This window comes from Falco naumanni, chromosome 1 (genome assembly GCF_017639655.2).
Source record: "Falco naumanni isolate bFalNau1 chromosome 1, bFalNau1.pat, whole genome shotgun sequence".
Lineage (NCBI taxonomy): Eukaryota > Metazoa > Chordata > Aves > Falconiformes > Falconidae > Falco > Falco naumanni.
The window spans coordinates 28,230,518-28,250,169 of NC_054054.1; the positions used below are offsets into that span (position 1 = coordinate 28,230,518).

General features: G+C 36.2%; 1 protein-coding gene across 1 annotated transcript in view; it reads left to right on the top strand.

Moving 5' to 3' along the window:
* Nucleotides 1-19,084, top strand: part of ARAP2 (ArfGAP with RhoGAP domain, ankyrin repeat and PH domain 2) — a 129,958-nt gene extending 110,874 nt beyond the window's left edge. The window contains exons 29-33 of the mRNA XM_040587814.1: nt 3,623-3,705; nt 5,098-5,133; nt 5,608-5,671; nt 10,098-10,226; nt 15,754-19,084. Coding sequence (XP_040443748.1) covers nt 3,623-3,705; nt 5,098-5,133; nt 5,608-5,671; nt 10,098-10,226; nt 15,754-16,107 — 666 coding nt within the window. The 3' untranslated portion in view covers nt 16,108-19,084. The remainder of the gene's footprint in view (nt 1-3,622; nt 3,706-5,097; nt 5,134-5,607; nt 5,672-10,097; nt 10,227-15,753) is intronic.
* Nucleotides 19,085-19,652: the final 568 nt, after the last annotated feature.

Genomic DNA, 19,652 nt, shown 5'->3' on the forward strand with positions numbered 1-19,652 from the left:
ATTGTGTATCAGTTTGGTGTATTTTCTTTTGAAAGATGTTCGTCTATCACTAATAACCTTGGTTAAATTTCAGTCATATTTAGAATTTAGTAGTAGGAAAGCTTGATATTGCAGATGAAAATAGTGTTTATTAAAACTGCATGTAGTATTGAATTTATAAATTCTCATTAACAGGAAATTAAGTTTGTGGTGGAGATACATTCTTTTAATTGTTTTCTCTCATTCAAGAGCAATTAGCAAAAAAAGTGAAAAGTTTCCATGATACTGTATGTTAAATCGCAATATTGTGCTAATTGACTGAAATATCACACCACTTTAACGTACTGCTGTTAAGAGATAGTCACACACAGATAAAAGGCTTAAGATACAATTTTGTGAGAAGTATACTCTTATTTAACTAAACAGTATGTTTTGTAGGTTTTTTTGGTTTTTTTTTTTTTTCATCCTGCCAGTACCCTTGCTTTGAGCAGGAAGTTACAAAGTTACACAAGAATACCAACCATACAACTGCTATGTGTGGTTTTTTGTTTTTTTTTTTTTCCTAAATGCCAACTCAGATTGTGTCTCCTTTTTTCCCCCATACTGGAGCGGTAGAGGTTGAAAGCTGTCGAAGGAGAAATTAAGACTCCAGGACAGTTAAAGCTGTGAAGTAGCTTTATGTATTAGGATCATAATATTTTTTTTTAAATTGTGGGTTTTTTCTAAATAGAAGGCTAAACCACTTGTCCTATAAGTACTAAAGGGATATTAGTGTGTTGTGTTAGATGTTAGTTGTGTTCTATAGTAGAATAGTGTACATGAGAATTGTATTGTCTCCTTTCAGCGTTTCATACTCCAGGGACCTTAAGTTCTCATACCTAGTGTTGGGTATATGTCTCTTGTAGGTTGGCTAGAGGTCATTCAAGAAGGAACAAGGAGGGAAGAAACCTCCAGTCCAACTTCTTGTTCACAATAGCTAGCAAGTGAAGTCAGAACAGGTTGTTCAGGGCTTGATGCAGTTAAGTCTTGAAAACCATGGAGGGTGGGATGGCACAATCTCTCTGGGCAGTCTGTTGCAGTACCTGACTGTCCTCATGAAAGAAAGTTTGTCCTTATATCTAATCATCGTCTCACAATGTGAAGAGCCTCACTTGGTCTTCTTGATAACTTCCCTGTAGGTGCTGGGGTGCTGCTGTTAGGTCGGCCTCTCCTCACCGGCCGAGTGCTCCAGCCCCCAGCCAGTTTGGTGGGCCATTGCTGAACTCACTCCAGATTATTGATTCTCTTTTTTGTATTGGGGGGCCCAGAACTACATGCAGGACTGTAGACGTAGTCTCACAAGTGCTGAGGAGAGGAGGAAAGTCACTCTTCTCGACAAACTAGCTGTGTTTCTACTAACACAGCCCAGGAGACCTTCTTTGCTGCCCGGGCACACTGCTGGCTTATGCCCAGCTTGCCGTCTACCAGCACCCTCAGGTGCTTCTTAGTAGAGCTGCTCCCCAGTCTGTGTCATTGCAAGGTGTTTTTTTCTCCTTCCCCATAGCAGGACTTGGTAATTATCATTGTTGAATTTCATAAGATTCCTGTAGGCCCATTTCTTTGTTCAGTTTAGGTCCCTCTGGAAGTCAGCCCTGCCCCCAAGCATATTGACTGGTTGTTTTGCAAACTTGGTGATTGACTCCTTCGGGTCATTGATGAAGATGTTAAAAAGGACAGGTCTCAGGATAGGCCCCTGCAGTACTCCCCTTGTCATAGATCAGCAGTTAGAGTATGTCTGAGATGTTGTCACCATCTAAGTCTGATCGTGTAACTAGCTTTTTACTGGTATAGATGTCTACCCATCCAGACCAGCTTTGTTAGAAGGATATTGTGGGAGACGGTGTGAGAAGCCTTGGGGTAAGTGGCATCCACTACTCCTTTATTATCCACAAATCCAGTCATTTTATTGTAGAAATCTATCACGTTGGTTATGCTGCATGCTCCCAGTAGAACCTTCTCTTCCATGTGCTCAGAAACGTGCTCCAAGAAAACTCACTCCAGGATTTTTCCAGGGACTGAAATAAGACTGACAAGCAACTAGCTCTTAAAGTTGTCTTTTCAGCCTTTGTTGAGGATGGATGCGATGTTTTTCTTTTTCCAGTTATCAGCAGTTGTCCCTGATCTCTGACACTTCCAAGATGACACAGCGCAACCTTTCCAGGATGTCAGCCAGCACACTTAGAATCCTATCTGATCCAATGGACTTGCATGACTTAAATTCTCTTAGGTCTTTTCTGACTCAATCCAGTGCTCCTTTAGTGCAGTCATTATTCTTTTCTTCGAACCCTGTCTGTAACCGTAGAGGCCTACGAGACCTTGCTGGTGCAAAGACTGATGCAAAGAAGATATTGTTACCTTAGCCTTACCTGTGTCTCCTGTTGCTAATTCACCCTCCCTGTCCAGCAAAGAGTCTACTTTTTCCTGGTTCAGCATTTTACTACTAAGGTACCAGTGTAGAAGCTCTTCATGTTGCCCTTGATGTCCATAGTAGATCTCAATTCCAAATGAGCTCTGGCTTGCCTAACGCTGTATCTACATGTCCTGGGCAGTGTTTCTAAACTTTTTCCTTTATAGTCTGTCGCTTCTTCCACTGCCTGTATACTGCCTTGGAGCTCCACCATGAGCTACCTATTTACCTGGGCTTGTTCACCTGAGCATTGGGATAAACTATTGGTTTTGGAGAATGCTATCCTTAAAGACCTGCCAGCTTTCCTGAGCTCCTTTGCACTTCGGAGTTGCCTCCTCCATGGACACCCACCTATCAATTATCAATTCCTTGAATAAGCCAAATATTGCTCTTCTAATCTCCAGTCTGTCATCTGCTAACTTGTCATCTTTTTTTGTCTTCAGGATCTTGAGTTCTACCATTTCATGGTAACTATGGCCAATACTACCATTGATTATCATGTCCCTGACCCATTCATTCTTGTCTGTGAATAGCAGATATAAGCTGTGCATCATCCCTTGTTGGTGCATCCAGTACTGGTGTCAAGAGGTTATCTCTGACAACCTCCAGAAACTGGCCGGATTATTTGTGTCCCAATGTGTTGTCCTTCCAGAAGACACCAAGGAGAGCAAAGCTCTGCCTTCCCCATCCCCTGCCCTGTAAGCCTTCCCCATCCCCTGCCCTGTAAGAGTCAGGAACTGTTATTCAGAGACTTGGTTGTTTAAAGTCTTCATCTGTTTGTTTTTTTTTTTCATTCTGATTAGGTGATCTGAAGCAAATATGATGATATTGTCTATCCCAAGGAAGGGCTTCTTTAGCAGAGGGCAACCCCACTCCTCATCTTCCATGTCTCTTTCAAAAGAGCTTGTGTCTATATATTAAACACTGCAGTTTTGTGAATTGTACCACCACATCTTCATTATTCTAGTTGTGTTACATTTTTTGTAATTTCATGTGGACCTCAAGTTCTTAATTAGACTCTTTCCAGTCATAGTTATTAGCATACTTTGTTCATGGGGAAAAAAAAGAGAGAAAAATCACCATGATCTGTTAGAAAAGAAGGGCCCATGAAAGAAGCCTAACTGTGAACACAGTTATGTGGCATTCCCTCTTTTGCACATTCCTGATACAATAATTAGAATCTTATTTTATTTGCAGGCTAGCAAACCTGAAAAAGTGTTGCCTGTCAATTCCCTGAAGCTTTATCTTGGAGTGAAAAAGAAAATGAAGCCACCAACAATGTAAGAATAGAAAATAAAATAAGTTAAACACTGTGTTGCAAGGTACTTGTAGTATCATCAACAAAGGAGAACATAAAACATTGTGGAACAAGGAAAAGTCAAGAAGCCAATTGAAGTATGCTGAAATAAATTACCCTCTATAATAATACTTGTTCTGTTTCTATCTCTGGGTTTGTGTTACATGTTAACTCTTCTGTGCTAGGAAATTACTTTATTGATTGGCTTTTCTTAATCTTAAGTGTATTATCTCTTGTGGATATGTTTGCTGCTAGCTCGCTCAGTTTTGTAGTATGTGTCCTGCATTTCATTGGTGGACATACCTTCTTTGCACCAAGAAAAAACGGAGAAGAGAAAACGAGCTAGTCATGGCCTTTAGTGATAGTTCTTGTTGTTCAGTAGAAGATTTTCCTTTTTCAGGATCTGTTATTTTGATGTTTCTTCTAGCTGAAGTTTACAGTGCCCTTTACAAACATCAGTGACTAAGTCTCTGGAAAAGAGCAGTGAAAAATGACACCTGTTTTTCTCAGATGTTTCCAGTATTTGTTTGGTCAAAGCTTTGGGACACCAAGGCAATGTACATAGGATCCTATCCTAAGGGGATTCTAGGTTGGCTGTAGCCTTTAAACAGATCTGCTTGAACTTCTCCTTTACAGTTGGCACATCAAAACATCCCCAAAAGGTCTATAAATTTCAAAGCTTAGTTGTGTTAGAGAAAATGTTGTTTGTTGGTTGGGTTTTTTTCTTTGAGTCAAACACAGAATGAGTAGGAGATTAGTCCAAAACAGGAATAAAAAGATTATGTAAATGAGTCTTTGCAGGTAAGTTCTTTCCTTGAGGTTTATTTTCAGTCTACTTTCTAAAGCAGTCTCTTCTGGATCTCCAGGAATATCTGTGCTTCTTTTACCTCGGAGGCTTTACTGTGCACCTACTCCCTTTTTTTTTTTTTTTCTTTTTTTTTTTTTCAGAAATTTTTAAATCTCTGTAAACTCATGTGATTCCTTCTGTTTACACTGCAAGCATATGTCTCTTCCCTCTGTAACTTTCACACTGTAGTAGTCTCTTCACAGGGCACCATCTTGAAGTTTTACTTCTAGCAGCTTTCAGAAAGTACAGCCACAGCCAAAATGAGGCAAATAGCCATCATTTGCAGGGCTTGGCTGTAACCCTTTGTCCAGAACAGAATGTTTGTGAATCAACTGTGAGAAAATGGGAAAAATTCATCATGAAATCCACAATTTCATTATAGATTTGCAGTACACATTTAAACTTTAATTTTATGGTTTTTTTCTCCACTTAAAGGCACTATATAAGGTAATGAATCTCTGCAGTTTATGAACTATGTCTCTGTATAGAGTTTCTGGAACTAATTTCTGAAAATTTTGTTTGTTTCAGCTGGGGACTTGCAGTATTTTCTGAAAAGCTCCAGTGGTGAGTAAACATGACACACGATTGGTTTAACTTCAGCGTTTAATATTTGTTGAAATGTTAAATTTCAAAATAAGAATGTTTGAAAACTAATTGGTAATATTTTGCTTGCATGTTGACTTTTTGCTTTTCTTAATTAACTGAAGTCTTAATTCATAAGTTTTGGTAATCTTTTGGGGTTAGTTATCTGTCTTCCTTCTGTGGCCATAGAGCAAGCAATTTTCATAAATTTAGAATGATCAATTTTAAACCTATAGACATGCTTTAAATGAAGCACATGCATTGTGTTCAAAGTAGGGTAAAACGACAATTTGAAGTATTTGTTTTCCTATCTTTTTCTGGGAGTGTTAATAATAAACAGCATTCATAAATGAGTGTAAGCACTGTTTGAAGGTGTTTAGAAGCCTATTCCTCAATATGTTTAACTGCAACAGGAGTTTTCATTAGTTTTCTTGTTAATTATATATTGCATTCTAGGTACATATGTTGTGATGGACAAGATGTGCAGATGGAGTGGATGATCAGCATTTTTACTGCGCAGGTAAATCTCTGATCAAAGAGATTTAACTCACTGCTGTTACAGAAATCCCGTTAAACAATTATATGTATGTGTTATGGATATGTCATAAATAAAGTTGCAATGCCATTAAAGTTTCTGGAATACTCAATGTAATGCAAAAAAGATAGATCTTAGTGTATGAAGACTGTCATTTTCATATGAAAGCTGAGTGCTTTGAGATTAGAGGATAACAACATTACATTCTGGCATTTATTTTATTTTTTTTCCTGCTGTGTTGTAAAGAAGCTGGTTAAAGAAAGAAAACTAATTTCCTTTGTGGTAATAAACCTCTTCTGGCCAAAATTCTGGCCATTGACCTAAAGGGTCTGTCTGCGTGCCACACTGCCTGAGTGCTATCTCTCTGCTCACTAGTTTGGATGCTGCATGCAAAGTAGTTGTGAAAGAAGGGTGTCTTGTTTAAAAACATTGTGGTGTAAACTAGCCCTGTTGAAGTGCTGTGCCAATACAAATGTTTTTCTCTGGTATCCAGGTTAGTTAACAATGACAATTCAATGTATTGGATAGGCATTATCCTAAATTAAGTAATCTTCTGCTTGCTAACTAGATTGTAAGTAAGGAGGATTTACATTTGTGCTATGTAACATGTCCTTGCAAATGGAACTTAATATTTACATAGGAGGAAGTAGGAGTAAGAGAAATGGGAGTAATTCAACCTGACAGGAGGCTGGAATGTAGTTCAAAGTTTCAAAAGGATTTTGTATTTGTGTCAGATTTTTCTTGCCTCTCCCATAATGTTCCAGAAACTTTGGGGAATATCACTGTGAATAAACATCAGTAGATTTATGTATTGCGTAAAGTGGCCTAGACATAGGGTTGTTGTAATACATACTTCTTAGAGGCTTTCTAAATCAGAATCTGACCTTTATATAATTCATGCCTTGTAAGTAAGACTTCCAAACTTTTGTCTTATTCAGTCAGCTCCTTTAGCTGAAGTAACTATTGTAGTTTCTATGGAAACAGCCACCAGTCCCGGCATACATCTCATGGGCATAAAATGAGTGGTGTCACAACAAATAGGCTCAGAGGTTATCAATATAGGCTACTTAGAAATAACTCATACAAGCTTGGTAACTGTTGAAGTACTTCTGATGTAAAATCACAGGGGCAATCTATTAGTATTCTGATCAGGTAGTGTACGATGTAGAATGTTGCTTTGACAATATAGATAAAAACCTGGGAGATACTGCTCAATGTTCAGGATATTTTTTCTAACAAAAAAAATCTAAAGCATTTCACATGCATTTAATTAAAAAAAATTGTATGAATTAATACTATTGTTGGGGTTTATTTTAACTTCATTCCAATGAATGAACAGTACAATGAATTAGCAGTACTAATGAGCTACATTGGGAGGTTTTTTTAGCTTTGGGGTTTTTTGGCACTTTTTTACAGATTTGGGTTTTTTTGTTTAATCAGCATTCTTGACATTGGTAAAGTGAGTCTGAATTACATGATAAATGAAGTGCTAATGATGCAGACTTGCTGGATTGTTCTTATTACAGTCTACTGCTTTAAATATAATTTACAGTGAAAATCTCCTTGGAAATGCAATGGTTGATATTGCTAAAGCTTAAGATAAGATCTCCAACTGTTTTGTATCATTCAGCAGTAGACAATTATTATGACAGTATCCCATCTGTAAACCAGAAAACTGTACTTGTCAACTGAAGTTATTTCTAGTTAAAATCTTCTTTAGGGAAGACAGCTTGTCTTTTACCTGATCTGTTATCACAGTATTTGAACACCTTTATGTTAGAGAGTCTGCAGGCAGCACATTTTCAGTGGAGTAGCTTAAATAACAAATTGAAAAATACTGTAAAGTAGGTTTTGAAGTGTTAAAACATTGACATTTCATGATCCAGTGCAATTAGGAGGGAGATGAATCTGTTACTGTGCTCCTCAGTGCTTGAGCAGAATAAGACTTTATTGGTAAGTAATATTGCTAAGATAGTAGTACTATTGTTATTTTTCCCCCTTGTTTTCTGATGTTTATTCCTGTAGTATAAATAATGCAGAGAATATAAATAGCAAAGTATAGGTGGTACTACTGTAATCTAGTAACAAGGGTATTTTTCATACAGAAAATCAAGTTAGCCTGGAGGTTATTCATCTTGTACTTCAAGCTGGTAAATATTATGAGGGTTTGAAGGAGGACCATTGTTGATTTCAGTTGTGTATGCAAAATCATCCTGGAAAGTATGGCTGAAACTGGATTCCTCAATTCTAGAAGAGTTTTGTACAAAATCACTTAATAGCATACATAGCATACAGGTGGAAGTAATTAATTGATATGAAGATGGACACAACAATAGTCTCTCAGTTCCATTGCCTTTGATCAACTAGAGAGGTAAATTATATTACCATGAGCTGCAGTTGAGCAGATAGGTCAAAACTATGAATAAATACATTTGTTATGTGGCCTAATACATTGCTAGTATTTCTGATGTACTTTCCCAAAGTTCTATTTTAAGAAATGCTACATACACAAGAGGGAAATCAGGCTGCTTAACTGACAGGGAGTTTCCTTAAGCTTGCTGAGAATTAAGAGAGGCAGTTTCCTTCAGAAGCTGACTTAAAAGTTTCTCGCTCACTTTTTAATTGTATATGTTTCTTGTATCTTGGTCCACAGTGAATTGATTTTTGTTGGCAAGACCTGCTTTTTCAGATATCTTCAGTCTTTCATTGGAAGACAATGTTTTTAATGTTCACTGAGGAGAACTTATAACAGGCTTTTACATCACCCTGGTCAGCACTACGTGTGAGAATTTTTTACTCTGTGAAGATGTGAACGTATAAAATACTTTTTCTAATTTTGAAATTGGGGCTTCTGGTTTCTGGACTGCTTTTCTAAGTCAGTAGTCACTGATTGTGATAGTTTGTTAATAGTAAAACAGTTTTTATTTGCAGACTATCTGCAAGTATGATCACAGCTCCACAAATGGATTTTTGTATACAGCCTTGAAGAGACTTCATGGATTTGGAAGGCTGAATAGCATTAAAAAAAAAAAAAAAACAGAAAAAAAATTACTCTGAAGATTCTGACAGCTGTGGAAAGAAATTTGTTACAGATTTGAACAGTGTCACAGAATTGTTTAGTTTGGAAGAGAGCTCTGGGGATCATCTAGTCAAATCCCTCTGTTCAAAGCAGGGTCAGCTAGAGCAGGTTGCTTGGGGCTGTGTCCAGTCAGGTTTGAATAACTGGAGACTCCACAACCTTTCTTGGGAGTTTATTCTGGTGTTTAACCACTCCCACAGTAAAAAAGGGTTGGTTTTTTTTTCCCATGTCCATACAGAATTTGTTTCCTGTTTCTTATGACTGATTCTTTGGGTTAGTATTTTTCTGGTATTTCCACAAAGTGGTCTCAGGTTTTAGTAGGGTTCCTTTGCGTTTCTGGCTGGCCGGTTCCTTTGGAGTTGTTCTAATTTAGCTTTGTGCGCTCTTCTTCAAGCATTAGAAACTGTTCTGTAGGCCTTGTACACTGTCTTTGATTCACAGAATCTCATGTTGAAGCTTTCTTCAGGAAAATACTGTTATGCTACCTTGTCCTCAGAGCTATCCTTCTGGTTACCATTAAGGAAGCCTCTGTCAGCTTCCAGCACAAGTGTTCAAATTTCTAGCTGTGAAATTCTACATGATCTGGTAATGAATGTTCATTATAGACCTCTTAACAGAAAGAGGTTTTCATATTTTGTTTGAAATATTCAGTTAATTTTTTTCCTTCCCTTCTCTTCCCAGTCATGTTTTTCACTGAGAATAAGGATTCACACTTTGGAGTTCTCTCCAAAACTGACATGATTTGCTTGAGATCTACTGAAACTATTGTGGAAGGCAGCTCTGTTTATCTGTAGGTTGTGTTTTTAGAGTATTCAGAATGTAAAGCTGATTCCTTTTGGATAACACAAGTTATTGTAGCTTAAGCAGCAGTTTTCTCCTAAAATATTAATATATTGAAATTATAATATCGAAACACTCATTTACAGATTGGGTTCATTTTATTTTATTTCAGAAACTTCTATTTGGACTTCTGAAAGCATGTTTATGTGGAATTTTGAAATTGTGAATCAAGTAAATTTGTGCATCTTGTTTGTTATTTTCCTAGAAGATAATTGATATTATCTTAGAAGATAATTGGAATTATAATACGGAGGGAAAATGTTTGATACATGAAAACTGTATAGAGATATTTTGGCTCTGTTCACTCAATATTGCACATCACATATAAAATACTAACGTAATTTTAAGCTTTGTAGTGTTTTCAAACTTTGGCCCCAAAAAGAGGGCATGGAGATGTGCAATAGATAGCTTTTTCCGAGAGTTTTACATACAAAAGGATGTTGTGTATTTATGAAATGCCACACCCAAATAAAGAATCATTTTGTTCTTCAGCATGCAGATATATGGCCACCTGCTGGAAAAGCAAGAAAACAGTCTATAACTAAAAGTCCAAAGATCGGAGGCTTACCACTAATTCCTATTCACCAGAAGAACAATTGTAAAATCAGAGGGAGTACAGAAGTAAGTGGGACTTGAACTTGGTGTAGAAATTCTAAAATGCAATTCTATACTTTTAAATAGTTCAGTAATAATGAACTCTTTAGAGCTGGATAAATATAAAATGTAGATGTTCATATTATCAATATCCTTTTCATTGTTTTGTCATTAACGGAACAATTAAGAGAAAGTAATGTAAAAAACCATTACGTGACCTAAACTTGAGTCACCTCTTAGGCTGTTCAGTAAATCAATAGTGGATTTTTATTTGTTTGGGGGTGGGTTTTTTTTAAGCAATGATTGTTCATTAGAAGTAAGTAGGACTTTTACCTAGAAATAGAATGCACATTATCACAGTGCACTTTATGACAATTTTATTTTAATAAGTTCCTTAAAAAATGTCCTATGTGTGAATTTTACCATATCTTTTCTGTCTAAAACAGGGGTCCTCAAACTATGGCCCGTGGGCCGGATACGGCCCCCCAGGGTCCTTAATCCAGCCCCCGGTATTTACAGAACCGCCCTGCCCCCACCGCCGGGGGCTTGGGGGGTGAAACCAAGCAGCCGCAGATGGCTGCCTGCCACTGCATCCGCACGCCGGCCCCCTGGTCAAAAAGTTTGAGGACCCCTGGACTAAAAGAACTGCACTGTTTTAGTGTTTTAGTTGTCTGCTTTGCAAATGTAATGGAAAAGCTCAGATGGAACTAACTGTGATACATTAAATTGTAATATTACTAGTCTCAAAGAAGAACAAGAAGGTTTAGTTACAACTCTGTGAAGAGACTGAGCTGTGTCACTGCATTATGTGCACTAGTGATACGTCTCAACCTTATCTTGTTAGCTTGAGATGAATTTCTGGTATCCACGTAAAGACACTAATGCCTGTGGGGAGGACTGACTTGCATTACTTCCAGCTGAGAAGAAGCAGGGATAGTGGAAACCTACCACTTTTCCCTGTTCTGCTTGGGAAAAACAGTGGTAACTAATCTGAATGCAGCAGAGAATAAGTGTTGAAACAGGAGAGCTTGGTCCTTTGTACGCAGTATTATTTCTTGCATGTTTTAGAAGATTTTTGAAGGGAAGTAGATAATATGGTAGGTGTTATCACCACTTACAGAGACAGTGGTTCAGGTATAGATTGGTGAAGCTGACTCAGTTCCATAGCAAACCAAAAGTAAAGGTAGAAGTACTGCTTTATCTAAAAGGCAACTCCATCCCTCTGTTGTTACGCTTTTTTCAGGCATTTCTGCTCTGCCTTACCAAATGGGTATAATACAGTGTGAATGTGATTTTGGTTTTCCTGTTTTGTTTAATTTGTCCTTTCATTTTAACTGTCTCCCAGGAAGTATTTTTGCAGTTCTCTGATAAGTTCCTTCTAATGTTTGCATTTTAAAACTTTGATGAAAGTAAATCATAGGTTTTGTCATTCAAGAGACATAACTCATGTCTCTTACCTGTTCTTTACGCAGGTACAGTTGAGATCTCTAAAACATTCTTTGAGATGACTACAAATTCAGACATTTTAGGGTAAAGGCTTTATTGGATTTTGAGCTTCCTGATTTAAAATCCTTAATACCTTATAGTACTAGAATTAATATTTTATTAGTGTTTTTGTTGATAATGTGCTTAATTGGGAAGGACTGTAATATTTTGTATACTGCTATCTAAAGGAATTCTGCATTTTAACTTAAAAGTAGAAGATCACAGTCTTCATTATTTATGCCATAACTAGATCCAGAGAAGTTTTATGCAGAGGGTATTTGCATATTTTAGGAAGGTTGACATAAAATTATTTAAAGTGGAAAATAAAAACACACTTTTTTTTTTTTTTACATGGACAGTCAAATCTAGAATGAACGGTAAAATAGTGGTAGAAAGTAAGTATATGATATGGTTTATGAAGGAAAAATATTGTACAGCAGTGTAGTCAGTAAGCAGTAGATACCTATTTAGAGAACATGCCTTCAGTCTTTCCATGGATTTGTAGTACTTCACCAACAAGCCAAAATATCTCCATTTTAAAGCATTGGAAAGTAATAACAGGAGCAAGCATTTTCTGAAAGATGCTGGTTTGTAGAAAAACATAGGTCTGTTTATTACAGGTTCACACATTGACCTTTAGAAATGCAATCAAAGTTATCTTCATATAGGCAGGAAAAAAGACTGAAAGTTTTCCAAACGCTGGAAGAAGTGGCATCTTTGTGATATGAAAATAAGGGGCAGTGGGGGGACACAACTTGAAGATAACCAGAAACAAACAAGTTTAATATTAATGAACTATGCTAAAACAAAGCAGTTTTATTGTGTGCTAACAAGATAAATGTATAATACAGAAAGTTTGAAAACACTGTGTGACTATAGAGTCCTTCTGATAACAAGTAGATCAAAAGATTTCTGTTGTTTCTGTACCACTTGTTGCATGCATGGATAGTGCATTTAAAATATGCATATTTCTCATATAGAATCATACATTTCTGTATATCTGCAGTAAATCTGTAATTTTATTTCAAAATATGGGAAGACTGAGGATTAAGGAATACTGACTTACAATAGGATATACCTGTGCAGCATTTTGAAAGGAACAGTATGTCATGGGGATAATGGAGGCTGCAAATAGATAGAGTTGCTCCACATGTTTTTGCTGGTGATGTTCAGAAAACAAAAAAGAAAATGTTAGATGTCCATATTATCATCAACTTATTTACCAATTACTTGATTAAGGGGCTGAAATTTTGAGGCATACAGCTGCTTCTAACACAATTTTTTTGTTGTTTTTTTACATCAGAGGTTACTGGGAGAGAAGTATGAGTCCAGCAGTATAATTTACAGCATGTGACTAAGCAGGAGATCAAATACTAAGAAATAATATTATTAAGAAATTTGATGTGCAGCCTTGTTCACATATGATTTTGGTATGTTATTTATAAAGGAAACTCTAACTGTTAGTACTCCAAATTGAACAACAGAATTTCGCTCCATCAATTGAATATTCTTACAGTGCTGGGAATTAGGATTTCTCTATATACTGAATCTACTTTAAAACTTGAGAATGTTGAGTAGAGGTCTGTGTTAAGGGGCTGAATGCCATTATACAAGGCTGTTTCAGAGAAGTGGTCAACCTTTAAATTTGAGTGTTGTTTTTGCTCTGTTCTTACTTTGATTATATAAAAGGCCTCTCCCATACCCAGTTTAGCAGGAGAGCTATACTGATTTAAAAAATGTAGTTGGTATTTTTCTTCTCAAGAGTTGAAAAATTGAAATATGATGTAAAAAATTCTGTAAATAGAAGATTGTTGTTCCTGACAATTTCACAAGTAATTCATATCTTAGTTTGCTGAGTAATAGTGACTAGCTTGGAGTGTGTTACTGTGTTTTCTGAAAGGTACTGCATGACAATTTGCATTCCATATAGTGCGTGTATGTTATCACAGATAGGCCTTTTATTATTTTATTAATTGAACTGGTGATAATCTCACTGTTTTACTGTTCATGTGAGAATGTTACTGGAAATGGAAAGAAATTATCTTAAATGGAAAATTACAGCTTTTTCAAGTACTTAGCAAAGCCCCACCCCCACCCCCACCCCTCATTCTTGAGTCATTGGAACAGTTCTTCAGTTGCCTTGAACTTTTTTTGCCGAACACATTAAATATTAGGATGCTTCTTCCTGGATTAGGTGATAGCAAGAGATTCTAAACTGATAGCAGTTGTTACTGATGGCAGTAGAATTTAAAAGAGTCTTCAGGCAAGCTAAAATCTGCTCCATAGCAGGCACCAGTGGTAACACATGTAGCAGTACGAAGTCTTGCATGCATTGTTGTTCTGGGACTGATTTTTTTTTTTAATATCATGGCTACTGGTGCTTCGTTATTAAGGGAAAGTTTTCATTCTTGGTGAATGCAAATATTCACCAAGGCTGCAAATACCAGCCTCCTTAATGCTGAAAGTGATATCAATAAAATAAACCCTTTATCTGATCTTTTAAAAATTGTGATTTACATAATCTAAATGTTTGTTTCTTTTATTATTGAGCAGATGCTAGCTCAGGTGAAATTTCAAGAGACTGCACTGATTTATACTGTATTGTGTAACGTAAACTCATTTACTGTTTTTCCTCTTACACAGCAGCTAATTTGCTGCATCAACGTTTTGTATTGGGCTTATATTTGCTGTCCTCATGAAGAAAGAAATGCCACTGTAAAACATACAAGGCAAATAAGAATGGTAGAGGAATTTATTGTACCCTGTCTGGTCAGTTGATGTGGCAGTGGGCAGATCATTCTTGTTGTGGAAGAGCCTCACAGCTCTCAAAGACAATGAGGTCTTTGAATTCTTCCTTCATGTATGATGTCTTTGTTGACTATTAGAAGATACTTAAAACTGAGGGAGACTGGTTCTTTTCATCTTTCCTGTATGACACTTGTTCAGTTTGGCTGGATTTTTATGGAATCAGTCATCCATAGTTTTTGAGCAAGTTGTCTCCTGGAATCTTAATACCTCATATATGTTAAAGCAAACCTGAAAAAATATTCAGACACTAAAGAGAAGCTGATTTAGGTACATCCACATGAATGTTTTAGTGAGGATCAGGACTGTACTTTAAGAGCAAATGTTCCCATTTACTGTGTTTTGCTTCGTATTGTGGAGTGGTTCTGGATCATGTGAAATTGGTTTGCTTTCAGATAGAACTGAAGCTGAAGACTTTCTGCAGGAGCATATCTAATGCACTGCAGCCAAAAATAGACCTTCTGTCAGTAGGAGAAAACTAAAAGTAGTCTGAAGTGTATATAAATGAAAGGAAAAAAAAAAAAAAAGCAGCCCTGAAATAGTGTTAGTGTGGACGTCAAATTCTCAGCACTTTCACTGTACAGATGCGCTCCTAATGGGCCACACCAGTCACAAATTTAGATGCAGCATTTGATTTACCTTTCATCTCCTACAGTTTAAGAACTTGAAAACAGCCCACCGATACGGAACAGTTGCATTGCCCTCAGTTTGTTGTTTTATCTGAATTCCCAGTATGTTACTTAAAATTGCTAGCCAAAATTTGAAAAAGCAGACAGTTTTTATCAGGTAGTACTGAACAGCTGCTGAAAATGTTTATGTGATCATGTAAAGTTATATTTTGCACATTCATGTAGCTCAGTCATTAAGATCAAAATTGCAATATTTTTAGTTGTATTTGTTCAATTTAAGAATTCTGAATTTTTAAGAGTATATGGAACTGCTGTAAAACATTAAAACAGTCTGCTGTGGTAGAATGAAAAATTGCGAGTATATGAAAATTAATGTCTTCATTGACATGGTACATTTAATTGAAAGATTTATGTAATTTTCAGAAGTATCACTAATTAAGAAAATACGCTTGCTAAATGATAATAGCACCAATTGTGTGAATTGAAAACTATTAACTCTGCTGTCTCCGGTCTTGAAGAAAATTGATTTTTCTTTTAAACTGTTATGTGCAACTAATGAGAAAAATTGCAATCTAAATATCACTGAATACTGTGTGAATGTGAATGATCTTATTTCTCTTTGCTTGTTTGCTCAGAATATAGAACTGCAGTCTGGAAAACCAAAATTCAGTGAGCATCATGAAAATGAATTTCTGGAAGAAAGAAAAAATTTGAAAGAAAAAGCTTCTATTGTGGCACAATGTTTGGAACGGAAGGAGGAGAAAGTCCGAAATCATGCAAAAACACATTGGAACTCAATCTCTGCTGAGGATGTAGGTGCAGGGATGACTGACCTACATGGAAAACCACATAAGGCACTGAAGAAAAATAAGAACAAAACAAAGAAAACTACTTTGGAATTAGATAACAAATTGCCATCAAATGTTATTCAGGAACTAAATACAGTGCTGCAGAAGAACAGAGTACTTCCTGATGAAACCTCTAGCTGATTTCCTGAGTCTGAAGTTTATATATGTATATATGTGTGTCTGTATATATATATATATATATATATATATATGCGCGTGTATATGTATTTTCTGGAAAAAAGTAGTCGGGTTTGATGCATGCAGTTGTACAGTGCAGAGGAAATATAATTTGTTTATATGCAGCTGTTAATTTTGTACGTGCTTATGCCACATGCTATAATTTAAGACTGAACTGAGAAAGCTGATTATGTAAAACTCCAGAAATTTGGAGGTTTTCCTGTGCAGTGCAATGACATCAGGGTTTTGTTAATTATTTTTTGTTGCAGATCTTGTTTGATATAATAATTCTAAGCTTTTCCTCTGTTTATATTGTGTACCATCTTGTAAGTACTAGAGAGATATTTTTGGAAAGAAGACAAGATATACAATCATATTGGTATTGTTGGCCTGCAATATTTTTAATTGTCTAACACTATAAAAATTAGTAACATCTGCTTTGAAAAGTGATTTTTCATGTATTTTTTTTAATTTAAAAATTAAATTAGTGTCTGCTTCCACAGATTTGTCCTCTGACAGAGCAGCATGTGAAAGAATCAAAAGGGAGAGGAATGTAATAGATAAGACAATGTATTCGTTCTTGTATCTTAGAACTGTGTCTATATGGTGTACATCTGATTAAAACATCCAAACAGTGAGAGAGAATACTGAGGATGACAAAAAGAAGTCTTCAAAGCAACATTTAATTTAAAAGGGTATATGAATTGGAAGAGTAGCATCATCTCTTTCTGCCAATGGGCTGAAGTAATTTTATAAACAGACACTGGGTAGCTCAGGGTGTCAGAGGCAGACTTCTCTATCGCTGTTTGGATAAAGCTTGCTTGGTTCTGACAAAGCTGCCGGCATCTGATGAATATTTAATATTCACATGAGAAATTAATTTCCTTAAGAAAAAATGGTACCCACACAAGCATATCTGTCAGAAGGTTATTAACTCATTCAATTAAGAAGTGCCAGTTACTAAATGGCTGAGATTAACCCCTCCCTTTACCATGAGGACAAAGGTGAGCAGTGTGCTTTTTGCAGGGACTAGGAAATCCCTGTACTACACCTGTAGCACAGCTCTTACTCAGAGTGTGAGGAGACTCCAAAGGTTGAGACAACAGGCTCATTTTCTGCATTCTGAGTATGTAGGTAGCAGTTTCTGGAGATATATGATATACTATCATCCTGCCACTACTTCGGTTTTTAAGCCCTGAGTTCCTTACATTTAAAAATCAGAAAATGGCTTCAAAACAAAACATCTGTGAGCAATGAAACTACTTGGTTTTCTTAAGTCGTTTTGTGAATCTCACCTTTATTTATCCCATGGGATTGCCACCTTCCTTTCTCACAGCATATCCCAGTTTTCACTTTGTCCCATAACAGCTGAATGGGCAAAAGGCACCACTGTGCTGAGGCTGTTTCCAGGTGTTGCAGGTGCTACCTGGTTAAGCAGCAGGATCAACAGAGCAGAGAGCTAATGAGCCCATGCTGCACCTTTGCTTCAGGGGAGGCATTAATAACAGCATCTGCTTTATTTTGCTGCTGTCCCTTTTGTGGGCTGTTTAACCACTCTGCCACAGATTTTCACTAGCCTTTGGTGTTCCTCAAGTTTGATTGGAATTGGCCAGAGCTCTTGGGGTAGAAGAGAGAATTTTAAACTATTTCTTGCTTATTGGAAGCTGTTTTAAATAATCTCTTAATTCCTTAAATTTAATTTTTCCTCTGAAATTTTATCAGCATCAATTGATTTTTATTAACATAGTTTTCAGGATGATTTATGTTGCTACTTAATTTCTGCCCATACTTCCCATAAGTATGCCTACTTATCCCCTCTTCTATTTTTGTTATTCACAGGTGCCGTAATATTTCTTACATCATTTACTTCTATTCTTGATTGCATTGAGCAGCTTAATTGGAAAAATAATTTGTTTGACTGAAGAAATTAGACAAATTAAATAATGTATCTGGCAATTCTGCTAGGAAGTATAGGGAAAACTAGGTCAAACTCCAATATCTTGTAGTGGTTTGTGTTTATTCTTCTGGAGTGGAGCACGGACAAAGCAAGTTTAGTCTTCCAGACTTTGCACTTACCGTATTTGACCAGTTGTTAAATCTGAAACAAGTTTGTAGATTTTAATTTTCCAAGTGCACTGTTGACTCTTTTGCTACATATAATTTTTAATTGATCCTTCTTCTAATTTATTGAGGCCCTGGCTCAAGAAAGCATATAATCTTGAACTTAAATCGTATTGACTAAAGCAGCTGCTTAATGTAGCAAGCACATTCTTAAATGCCGATTTGAATTGGGGCCTTATGCCATCAGGAGAAATTACTCTCTGAGGCGGGACCTGAATGTACTATTTACAGTTGTACTTTTATTTGAAAATATTTTTCAGTATTGAGTTACAGTTCCTGTATTTATCTTTTTATTGGGTTTTTAAAAATGACATTCACCTTACTGCTGAAAGCTTCATGCACCATTGAAGCTCCTACACTAATGGAATAAATGGAGCAATGGAAGGGTTTTGTGCGTTGAAGTGAATATGCCCATGAAGAAAATGTGTTGTGTATTTTTATTGGATCTAAGAACTACAGAAATATTTGTTCTGTTTCAAAGGTCTATCACAGATAAAGTATCTGTATGGCTGCTGTTAAAAGGCCCTAAAAATCAAGAAGAAAAATGTTTATTAAAATATGTTTAAATTTGGCTTTGTATGCATATGTACATAAATACATTATATATGGATATATTTGCTTGCAGATAGGTGCACATCCACAGAGAGACACTGAATGGTGAGGGTTAACTCAAGGACAATTCATTTGGGAAAGATGAAATTTTGCAACTAGTTGTTTCAAATAGGTATCGAAGTTTTGGACCAATTATCTTGACATAATGTTGCACTACACATTTCAGACTGATTTAAGATCTGCATAATAAATGTGTTTTGTTGCAATACTTTAATGACTCCTGGTCTCTTATTGTCCCTGTGCCATGTTGTGGACTGGTAAAGGAAGTATAATTTTCAGATAATAAATAGTAATTATTTGAATAAATGCAGCTTCTCAAAAATAGGCAATGCATTTTTTCAGAAGAACATTACATGAATAAAGTAAAGAAAAGACTTCTGTATGTCTTTCCATATGAAAGGTGTTGATTAACCTGTTAAGTGTTTATTTTCTGATCTGCAAAATGAAGTTAAATGAGACACAGGTATTTTATGTATGGGTTCATAACAGTGGGAAGACTAGGATTAAAATATCAGTAAATCTCAGATTCATCGTTACCTTGTTAGACTTGTGCAACCATTGTAGGTGTAAAGCTGACATGTAAACATTGCTTGTGCTAATTGTCTTTAACACAGTGCCTCTTTGCTCTTTTTGTGTGGGTTTTTCACATTTATTAGGATGGGGGAGGGAAACAACACAAAACATGAAATAAAATATGAGCTGGAATCTCCTTGTTTTCTTTTCTTTGTTTGCTGAGCTGAATATTGGCTGCTATTTTGGAATTTTTCTTTGAAACT